Genomic DNA, 12,037 nt, shown 5'->3' with positions numbered 1-12,037 from the left:
CGCCCTCGCCGCAAGGTCGGCTGCAAGGACGGCTGGCTGGGCCCGTGAGTCGCGGCTCCGCGGCGATCTTGGGTGCGGCCGGGCCCGGCGGAGACATGGAGGCCATTAGGACGCGGGGCGGGAGGAGCGGGGCCCCCTGCCGGCGACGGATGCAGGGCTCGTCAGCGGCCGCGGGGATGGTGGTACTTTCTCTTCAGGCAAGGGCGGCGCGCACCTGCCGGAGGCGCGCAAGGAGGCCGGCCGCGGAGCTGCGGGCGGGAGGGGTGGCTGCGCGCCTGTGGGGGGCGGGGCGGGGGCGGCGACGGCGGGACCGGGGCTGTCAGCTCCGTCAGCTGCAACCGAGCGAGCGTCACCAGCGCCGCGTGCCCCGCAGCAGGAGGCCAGGCCGCCGGCGCTTCTGGGCCTCGGGCCGGAGTCGGTGGGAGAAATCCCGTCGCTGAACTGTTAGAAGATACATTTTTTTTACATCTTTATTGGAGTAGAACTGCTTTACAGTGGTGTGTTAGTTTCTGCTGTATAACAAAGTGAACCAGTTATACATACACATCCATCCCCACATCTCCTCCCTCTTGCGTCTCCCTCCCTCCCACCCTCCCTGTCCCACCCCTCTAGGTGGTCACAAAGCACTGAGCTGATCTCCCTGTGCTCTGCGGCTGCTTCCCACTAGCTGTCTGTTTTACCTTTGGTAGTGTATATATGTCCATGCCACTCTCTCACTTCGTCCCAGCTTACCCTTCCCCCTCCCCGTGTCCTCAAGTCCATTCTCTACGTCTGCGTCTTTATTCCTGTCCTGCCCCTAGGTTCTTCAGAGCCATGGTTTTTTCCTTAGATTCCATAGATATGTGTTAGCATACGGTATTTGTTTTTCTCTTTCTGACTTACTTCACTCTGTAGGACAGACTGTAGGTCCATCCACCTCTCTACAAATAACTCAATTTTGTTGCTTTTTATGGCTGAGTAATATTCCACTGTATATATGTGCCACATCTACTTTATCCATCCATCTGTCGATGGAAGAAGGTACGTTTTTACCTTGTAGGGACTTTGTACACCAAACCGAAATTCCTAATTTTAGTTTTGCCATTAAATGTCATTGAGGCTTTCAAGTTGTATGAGAAATGTTAACAGTAGCTTCTGAAACATTAATTTTATTTTGTTAATAATGGGAAGAGGTACAGGCTACAGCACTTCCATGAGAGGTGTTACTTGCCAAAGCTGCCATCCTGCCGTGAAAACCAAGGCCACTTCTCAGGGCAAGTGAAGGCTTTCCAGGAGGGTCATCTTCAGCAGGTGAAGAGCTGTGGCCGGGCGAGCAGCAAGACTGATGTGTATGCTTATGTGAAAAAAATACCTTCTGCCTGGACATGCAGCCCCAAATAATTGATCCTGAGGCCGAAAATCCCAACTCAAATGCCTGTCCTTGGGACACTGGAAACGGGCCAGTGTTCGGCCCCAAACCCAGTCCCCCTACATTAGTTTAAAAGGCCATTGTTGGGACTTCCCTGGCGGTCCAGTGGCTAAGACTCTGTGCTCCCAATGCAGGGGGCCCAGGTTCGATCCCCTGTCAGGGAACTAGATCCCACATGCCGCAACTAAGGGTTCGCGTGCTGCAACCAGGACCTGGCGCAGCCAAATAAATAAATAAACATTTTTAAAAATTAAAGAAAGAAAAGGCCATTGTGGTCCCCACCTTTACATTTGCCATTGTCACCACTTCTCTTCACTCTCAACCTTAGCCAAAACTGTCAACTTACTTTTTGAAGAATGGAAATATAAAGGGACGTCCTCTAGTGAAGTCCTAGAGGATAGAAGTGGCATCCGTTAGGCCAGGAAGACAGCACCTAGGTTTCTAAATGGATTCTTCTGTCTGCAGTTACCATGTGTTGTCAGCGGACAACGGGCACTGCTTTGCCTCTTCAAATTACACTTTTCCAGAACATTCAGAAAACCCTGCACAAGCACCTAAGAACAACGGAGCAAGTGCTCTTGCCTTTGGGACAGGCTCCAGGCCTGTGTCCCAGCCAGCTCCCGAAGCCATCACTTGCTTATGGGAAGAGTCACAGGAAGGAGGCTTAGACCCCTGGGGGTTCAAGGTCAAAGGAGAGAGGCTGAGGGGTAATGGAGGCTGCTGCCTCCCTACTGAGATAGCAGCTGGTAGTGGAGAGGCAAGCCTTTGCTTGGGAAGGGGAAACCACGCTTCCCGCTCCTGCCTGGGGAAGGCAGCCTCTGACAGCAATTCCAAACTCAGCCAATGATTGTTTTTAGTTTTGGTATTTTCAATTATGAAAAAGTTCACACAAAATCCACACGTACACAGGTAGAGAAAAGAGCACAGCAGATCCCTAAACATCCTTCATTAGTTCAGGGGTTAAAAAGAACCATGGAGGCTTCCCCAGTGGCGCAGTGGTTGCGACTCCGCCTGACGATGCAGGGGACGTGGGTTCGTGCCCCGGTCCGGGAAGATCCCACATGCCGCGGAGCGACTGGGCCCGTGAGCCACGGCCGCTGAGCCTGCGCGTCCGGAGCCTGTGCTCCGCAATGGGAGAGGCCACAACAGTGAGAGGCCCGCGAACCGCAAAAAAAAAAAAGAACCATAGAATAGCTTTGCCTGTTCTAGAAGTCCAGTAAAAGATGCACTCCTTCACATCTGGCTTCAGCCTAGTGTCTGTGAGAGCCACCCATGTTGCAGTGTTTAGTTTCTTTTGATTGCAGTATAGTATTCTGTTGTACAGATATACTACAGTTTATCCATTCGTAATTGTTGATGGACATTTGGGTGATTTCCAGTTTGGGGCTGGAATAAAGCAGCTATGAACACTTGGGTACAAATCTTTGCATTTTCATTTCTCAACAAGACAACTTTTTGGTAAACCTTTTGCTTCATCCTGAACATCCTTCCCTGGAATAGGGCTCTGGTTACACAGAAGAAACAGGTGTGCTAACTTAGGAGCCAAGACCATCACCCAAGTCAGTCGGGTTTCCGATTTCTGAGTTAGTCTCAGCTGAGTTGTATTTTTGACCACGGAACACGTGCACAAGAAAGTACATTCAAAGGTACCAAGAGGCATAGACCCAACTTCCACTCCAGTCTCTCAGCCCTACAGGTCCCCTTCCCAGAGGCCACGACTCTTACCAGTTTCTTTTGTAACCTTCTAGAAATGTCTTATGCACATAAAAGCAGATAGGCAGCTCCTTCTCTCCTTTTGCATATGCCGCATTCCATGCACAGTGTCGTGTTCCTTGTTTTTTACAATTTTAGAGGTCATTCCATACTGGCACATACAGGGCTGCCTTTGGCTACTAAAAGGTAGGTGTTTCATCTTCAACTAAGCAACTCACCCTAGAACAAGGGTCCCCAACCAGGGAACCAGAGAACAAGGGTTCCCTGTTAGGAACCGGGCGCACAGCAGGAGGTGAGTGGGGGGTGAGCTCTGCCTCCTGTCAGACCAGCAGCAGCATCAGATGCTCATAGGAGCGCGAACCCTACTGTGAACCGCGCGTGCGAGGGGTCCAGGCTGCGTGTTCCTGTGAGCACCTAATGCCTGATGATCTGAGGGGGAGCTGAGGCGGTGACGCTGGCGCTGGGGAGGGGCCACAAATACAGGTCATCATTAGCAGAGAGGTCTGACTGCACAGAGAACATCATAAATCAGTCGCTTGCAGACTCATCAAAACCCTATCAGTGAGTGGCAAGTGAAAACAAGCTCAGGGCTCCCGCTGATTCTGCATTATGGTGAGTTTTATAATTATTTCATTATATATTACAATGTAATGATAATAGAAATAAAGTGCACAATAAATGTAGTGTGCTTGAATCATCCCGAAACCATCCCCTCTCCCCCTTCCGTGGAAAAACTGTCTTCCACAAAACCGGTCCCTGGTGCCAAAAAGGTTGGGGACCACCGCCCTAGAAGGATGTACTTTCATTTAGGTCACGGAAAGGAGATTTTAAAAGGAAGTAAAACTTGTTTTTGAACCACAGCATAGGTAGAGGCAAATAGATAAATTATCTTTATGAAAATAACATTGTGAGCTTCTTAAATTCAGGAAATGAAAAATTCCTGAATACAGCAAAAATTTCTTCCTAGACACAGCACAAAAAGCACAATTCATAAAAGAACAAATCAATAAATTAAACTTCTTTTGGGAATTCCCTGGCGGTCCAGTGGTTAACACTTGGCGCTTTCATTGGCATGGGCCCGGGATCGATCCCCGGTCAGGGAACTAAGATCCCACAAGCCGTGCGGCGCGGCCAAAAAAAATAACCTTTCATAGGCTGTTAAGATCGTGTCAGGTGTCCCGACTCACTGCAGTGCTGCCTCTGAATAGTTCCCCTAACGATGCACAGAAACGAAAGCGCACCGCTAATGCTTCCACGGCAGCCGCGTGGCAGCTGGGCTGGACAGCAGCGCGGGGGGGGGGGGGGGGGGGGGCGCGCCCAACCCGCCTGCCTTGTGGGAGGTGAGGGGTTGAGCACGTGGTGTCCTCTCAGCCGTGACACTGAACGTCTGACCAAAGGCAGGGGTTCCCCCGGAGGGCCAGCCGCTGGGCCCCAGCCCATTGTCTCTGATTCAGTAGGTCTGGGCCAAGACCTGATAATATGCATCTCTAACTCCAGATAGTGCTGAGGAAGGACACGCAGAGGATACAGAGGCACAGGGCAATCAGGAAGCTGGGGGACAGAAATGGGGTTTGGAGAGGAACTGTGGCTTCAGAGACTCGCAAGGGTCACTGCGGTCAGGAGTTGCGTCACCATGGGGCCGGGGGTGCAGTGACCCAGGTCTGCGCTGCAGGTTCAGTTCTCAGCCCCTCTCCAGGTCCGACCCTCACCCGGAGGGCGAGCCCTTGGAAGCCTTGCTGACACCCTTGTCTTAACTTGTTTGGAGCTCCTGCCACCTGGTGGCCAGAGAGGGCACTACAATGAGCAGTGGGGACCCCTCAGTCCGAAGGCCCAGGATTCTGGAGGCTGCGATCACTGTGAGGTTGAATCTAAGGAAAGAATTTCCTTAGAGTCTGAATTTCAATTATCAAAACACACGAAGACAGGCATACAGAATAGTTATAATAAATATTTTAAGTTATATTTTCAAATACCAAAGCATAAGTGTTAGTATTTGATTTTTGGAAAAAACACAGCATTTTTTTCCCCTTAACATAAATATTTGGCTTATGGAAATAAAACTCACTTAAAATGAACTCTTTTAGGCACTTGGGGATAGAAAGTACAGGAAAATATAATACAACTTTACTGTACTGCTACTTACAAGAGAGCAACCAAAATTATATCTGAGTAAACATCCTATTTTCAACTGTCAGAATTACTGACCTAAGAAAAAATACTGTGACCAAATATATCCACATAACATTTTAAATTCCAGTGTATCTTAAATGGGAAAGATTTCACTGATAATAGTTCTTAAGATTTCAAATTCTTTTCAGTCTTTCACTGAGATATTAAGTTTCAGTAGACAGAACCCAAAGAAAGAACATTCCTTTTAATCACTTTGTCTTTTTTCTTTTTAAATACTCAAGAACTTTCTTGGTGGGCATTTAAGCAAGAAAGAACCAATAACCCAGGAACCTAGCAGTGCACGTAGACTAGAAAAAAGGATGTGCTGATTTGGTGTGAGCAGCTGACATTTGATTTGAAGGTGGCTGTCGACTGCTGGCAGACCTCTCAGTGCATTGCATGAGTTTGCCATAAAATACAGAAGCCACTCAGTGAAAGTTATTTATTTCAAAAACTGCTGGGTGTGAAGAACTGTCCCAGGAGAGCACTGGGCACGGTGCTTAGAGAATACATTCTTCTTGCTGTTAAAGGCTTGCTTGTGAGGGTCCTCGGCTGTTGACAGAAAGGTGCCCTGTGACGAGATTTAAAGGCCACGAATCCCAGTCCAGGTGAGGACGTGGCTTGGGTGTTCGCTCCCCCCAGCTGTTGCGCTGAGGCTCTGCTCCCAGGACTCTGGTCACGGGGCGGGCGGCAGGGCCTGCAGGTGCTGTAGCAGCTGCTCGCAGTGGGTGGGTGAACGATGCTTATGGAGGACGGCCTCCATCTCTCTCACCAGGAGGTCAGGGAAGAGGACACTGCCTGCTTTGAGGGCCTCTGCAAAACAGGAAAACACCTTTATGATGCCAGGAGTAAATATTAAGCCAAGCTTAGCTTCATATTAAAGTTACAGCAGCCATAAACAGCAGACTGCAGAGCAAGGGAAGTGATGGGGGTTAGGAGGGCATTGCATAATGATTAAGGGGTCAGTACTCAAGAAGACATAACGATCCTTATCACGTATGAGCCCAGTAACAAAGTGTCAAACAACGTGAGGCAAAACTGATAGCTCCCAGGAGAAACAGATTAATCCACCATTGCGGCTGGAGACTCCCATGCCCCTCTCTCAGAAACGGACAGACCCAGCAGGCAGGAAATCGGTAAGTACACCCCAGAGGACCCCACGAGCACCATCAATCAGTCAAATATCTACAGACTATCTCATCCAACAGTAGCAGAGCACACGTTCTTCTCAAGCGCCCATGGAACAGTCACTAAAATAGGCCACATTCAGGGCCATAAAACACACCTTCACAAATATAAAAGGACAGAAATCATACAATCTCTGCTCTCAGACAACATGGAATTGAACTGGACATCAGTAACAAAGAGATAATTGGAAGATCCCCGAATACCTGGAGATTAAACACATTTGCAAATACCACAATGGTCCAAGAAGAAATCTCAAGAAAAATTAAAAAATATTTTGAACTAAATGAAAATGAAAACACAACTTATCAAAATTTGTGGGATGCAGTGAAAAGCAGTGCTTACAGGGAAACTTATACCATTGAATGCACACATTAAAAAAAAAGATCTAAAATCAATAATCTAAATCACCACCTTAGGAAACTAGAAAAAAGAGCAAATTAAATCCAAAATTAGCAGAAGAAAAGAGGAATCAGAGCATAAATGAGTGAAATCTGAAACAGAAAATCAATAGAGATCATCCACAAAACCAAACATTGGTTCTCTGACAACTCCTTGCCCACAACTCTGATAACCCAGGTGAAATGGACCAATTCTCTGAAAGGCATAATCTGCCAAAACTCACACGAGATAGACACTCGCAGTGGACCTACATCCGCTAACAGTGGACCTACATCCGCTAACAGTGGACCTACATCCGCTAAAGAAACTGAATCAATAATCAATAACCTTCCCAAACAGAAAGCACCAGCCCCAGTAGGTGAACCAGTTGAGTTCAGGAGCGAATTCTGCCAAACCTTTAAGGAAGAAATGAAACCAATTCTCTGCAATCTCTTCCAGAAGACAGAAGCACAGGGAACACGTGCTAACTCATCCTATGAGACCAGCATTACCCCGATACAAACTCAGAAAAAGATGCTACAGGAAAAGAAAACTACAGACCAATATTTCTCACAAACATAGATGCAAAAATCCTCAACAAAATATTAGCAAATCAAATCCAACAATGTATAAAAAGCATCACATACCAAGACCGAGTGAGATTTACCCCAGGTGTGCAAGGCTGCTTCAACACTTCAGAAATCAATTAACGTAATCCATCACATCAACAAGCTAAAAGAGGCACCACAGGATCACATCAATAGATGCAGAAAAGCATTTTGACAAAGTCTAACACCCACTCATGAGTAAAAACATTCTGTAAACTAGGAATAGAGGGTAACTTCCTCAATAATAAATATCTATGAAAAAATCTACAGTTAACATGACACTTAGGGTAAGAAACTTGAAACTTTCCCACTATAATCAGGAACAAAGCAAGGATGTCCCCTCTCACCACTCTTTTTCAACACCAAACTGGATGTCCTAGCTAATGCGATAAGATAAGAAAAGGAAATGAAAGATAATATACACATTGGCAAGGAAGAAATAAAACTGTCTTTGTTTACAGATGACATGACCGTTTATGTTGAAATTGGGAAGAACTGACAAACTCCTGGAACTAATAAGTGATTATAGCAAGGTTGCAGGATACAAGGTTAACATACAAAAGTCAATCACTTGGACTTCCCTGGTGGCGCAGTGGTTAAGAATCCACCTGCCAATGCAGGGCACACAGGTTCGAGCCCTGGTCCGGGAAGATCCCACATGCCACGGAGCAACTAAGCACACGTGCCACAACTACTGAGCCTGCACTCTAGAGCCCGCATGCCACAACTACTGAAGCCCGCATGCCTAGAGCCTGTGCTCCGCAACAAGAGAAGCCACCGCAATGAGAAGCCCGTGCACACAGCAACGAAGAGTAGCCCCCACTCGCCACAACTAGAGAAAGCCCACATGCAGCAACGAAGACCCAACACAGCCAAAAATAAATTTTAAAAAGTCAATCACTTTCCTATACACCAGATATGAATGAGTGCAATCTGAAATTAAAACAATACCATTTACAGTAGTACCTTCCAAAATGAAATACCTTGGTATAAATCTAACAAAATGTATAGAAGATCTATATGATAAAATTTACAAAACTCTGATGAATGGAATTAAAGAAGAACTAAATAAATGGAAAGATATTTCATGTTCATGGACTGGAAGACTCACTATTATCAAGATATCAGTTTTTCCCAACTTGATCTATATATAGATTCAATGCAATCCCAATTAAAATCCCAGCAAATTATTGTGTGGATATTAACAAACTAACACAATATTGAAGGAGAAGAACAAAGTTGGAGCACTGACACTACCCAACTTCAAGACTTTCTATAAAGCCACAGTAATCAAGACAGTGTGGTACTGGCAAATAGATCAATGGAACAGAACAGAGAGACCAGAAATAGGCCCACATAAATATTGTCAACCGATCTTTGACAAAGAAATAAAGGCGATACAATGGAGCAAAGACAGTCTTTTCACAAATGGTGATAGAACAAATGGACATCCACATCCAAAGAACAAAAAACAACAAAAAAATCTAGACACAGACCTTACCTCTTTCATGACAATTAACTCAAAACTGATGATAGACATAAATATAAAACTCCTAGAATATAACATAGGAGAAAACCTAGGTGACCTTTGGGTATGGCAATAATTTTTTAGATAAACACCAAAAGTATAATCCATGAAAGAAATAATTGATAAGCTGGACTTCATTAAAATTAAAAACTTTTGCCACAGATTGAGAGAAAATATTTGCAGAAGATACATCTGATATATATGGAAACACAAAAGACCCCGAATAGCCAAAGCAATCCTGAGAAAGAAAAACGGACCTGGAGGAATCAGCTGCCCTGACTTCAGACTATACTACAAAGCTACAGTAATCAAAAGAGTATGGTACTGGCACAAAAACAGAAATATAGATCAATGGAACAGGACAGAAAGCCCAGAGATAAACCCACGCACCTATGGTCAACTAATCTATGACAAACGAGGCAAGAGTATACAATGGAGAAAAGACAGTCTCTTCAATAAGTGGTGCTGGGAAAACTGGACAGCTGCATGTAAAAAAATGAAATTAGAACACTTCCTAACACCATACACAAAAATAAACTTGAAATGGATAAAAGACCTAAATGTAAGGCCGGACACTATAAAACTCTTAGAGAAAACATAGGCAAAACACTCTTTGACATAAATCACAGCAAGATCTTTCTTGATCCACTTCTTAGAATAATGAAAATAAAAACAAAAATAGACAAATGAGACCTAATTAAACTTAAAGCTTCTGCACAGCAAAGGAAACCATAAACTAAACAAAAAGACAACCCACATAGTGGGAGAAAATATTTGCAAATGAAGCGACCGACAAGGGACTAATCTCCAAAATATACAAACAGCTCATGCAGCTCTATGTCAAAAGAGAAAACAACCCAATCCAAAAATGGGCAGAAGATCTCAACAGACATTTCTCCAAAGAAGACATACAGATGGCTAACAGGCACATGAAAAGATGCTCAACATTGCTAATTATTAGAGAAATGCATATCAAAACTACAGTGAGGTATCACTTCACACCAGTCAGAATGGCCATCATCAAAAAGTCTACAAACAATAAATGTTGGAGAGGGTGTGGAAAAATGGAACCCTCCTACACTGTTGGTGGGAATGTAAATTGGTACAACCATTATGGAGAACAGTATGGAGGTTCCTCAAAAAACTAAAAGTAGAACTACCATATGATCCAGCAACCCCACTCCTAGGCATATATCTGGAAAAAACTCCAATTTGAAAAGATACATGCACCCTAATATTCATAGCAGCACTATTTACAATAGTCAAGACATGGAAGCAGCCTAAATGACCATCGACAGATGAGTGGATAAGGAAGATGTGAGAATATTACTCAGCCGTAAAAAAAGAATGAAATAATGCCGTTTGAAGTGACATGGATGGACCTAGAGATCGTCATACTAAGTGCAGCAAGTCAAAGAAAGACAAATATCATATGATATTGCTTATATGTGGAATCTAAGAATATTATACAAATGAACTTATTTACAAAACAGAAATAGAGTCAGAGATGTAGAAAACAAACTATGGTTACCAGCGGGGAAAAGAGGGGAGGGATAAATTGGGAGACTGGGATTGACACATACACACTACCATATATAAAATACATAACTAATAAGGAACTACTGTATAGCAAAGGGAACTCCACTCAATACTCTGTAATGACCTATATGGGAAAAGAATCTAAAAAAGAGTAGATATATGTATATGTATAACTGATTCACTTTGCTGTACAGCAGAAACTAACACAACATTGTAAATCAACTCTACTCCAATAAAAATTTAAAAAATTAAAAATTAAAGGGAAACAAAAAAATTAACAATAAAGTCTTAAGAAAGACATATCTGATAAAGGACTATTATCTATAATATACAAATCTTAAAACTCAACAATATGAAAACAAAACAACCCAATTAAAAAATGGGCCAGGGACTTCCCTGGTGGCGCAGTGGTTAAGAATCTGCCTGCCAATGCAGGGGACACGGGTTCGATCCGTGATCTGGGAAGATCCCACGTGCCACGGAGCAACTAAGGCCGCATGCCTAGAGCCCTGTTCCACAACAAGAGAAGCCACCACAATGAGAAGCCTGCGCACCACAACGAAGAGTAGCCCCCAAACGCAGCCAAAAAAAAAAGGGGGGGGCAAAGACCTTAACAGACACCTCATCAAAGAAGATATACAGATGTAAAATAAGCCTATGAAAAGATACTTCACATGATATGTCACCAGAGAAATGCAAATTAAAATGAGATATCACTACACACCTATCAGAATGGCCAGAATCAGAACACCACATGCTGGCAGAATGGGGAACGACACGGACTCTCATCATTGCTGGTGGGAATGCAAAATAGTGTGGCCACTTTGGAAGACAGTTCGGTGATTTCTTACAAAAATAAATATACTCTTACGATATGATCCAGCAATCACATTCCTTGGTATTTACCCAAAGGAGCTGAAAACTTACGTTGGCAAAAAACCTGCACACAGATGTTTAGAGAAGCTTTATTCATAATCGCCAAAATTTGGAAGCAACCAAGATGCCCCTCAGTAGGTGAATGTATAAATAAACAGGTTCATTCAGACAATGGAATATTAGTGCTAAAAAAAAAAAAAAAAAGAGCTCTCAAGCCATGAGAAAACATAGAGGAATCTCAAATGCTCATTACTAAGTGAAAGAAGCAATTCGAAAAGGCTACAGACTATATGATTTCAAGTACGTGACGTTCTGGAAAAGGCAAAACTATGGAGACAGTGAAAGATCAGTGGTCGCTAAAGTTGGGAGGGCGGACAGACGGACAGACGGACAGGTGGGGCACAGAGGAGTGTTAGGGCAGTGAAACTATTCTGTTTGAGACTGTGAATGCAACGATGGATACATGTCATTATTGGGAGGGCGGACAGACGGACAGACGGACAGGTGGGGCACAGAGGAGTGTTAGGGCAGTGAAACTATTCTGTATGAAACTATGAATGCAACGATGGATACGTGTCATTACATGCTTGTCCAAACCACACAATGTACGGCGCCCAGAGTGACCCCTAA

At 44.4% G+C, this 12,037-nt stretch overlaps 1 protein-coding gene across 2 annotated transcripts in view; it reads right to left on the bottom strand.

Moving 5' to 3' along the window:
- Nucleotides 1-5,056: 5,056 nt before the first annotated feature.
- Nucleotides 5,057-12,037, bottom strand: part of DNAAF5 (dynein axonemal assembly factor 5) — a 36,462-nt gene continuing 29,481 nt past the window's right edge. For both annotated transcript variants that reach the window (XM_033839209.2, XM_033839208.2), the window contains one exon: nt 5,057-6,103. In XM_033839209.2, the coding sequence (XP_033695100.1) occupies nt 5,967-6,103 (137 nt within the window). In that variant the 3' untranslated portion in view covers nt 5,057-5,966. The remainder of the gene's footprint in view (nt 6,104-12,037) is intronic.

The sequence above is a fragment of the Tursiops truncatus genome, chromosome 15 (genome assembly GCF_011762595.2).
Source record: "Tursiops truncatus isolate mTurTru1 chromosome 15, mTurTru1.mat.Y, whole genome shotgun sequence".
NCBI classification, from domain to species: domain Eukaryota; kingdom Metazoa; phylum Chordata; class Mammalia; order Artiodactyla; family Delphinidae; genus Tursiops; species Tursiops truncatus.
This window is presented reverse-complemented; position numbering and strand designations above follow the sequence as displayed.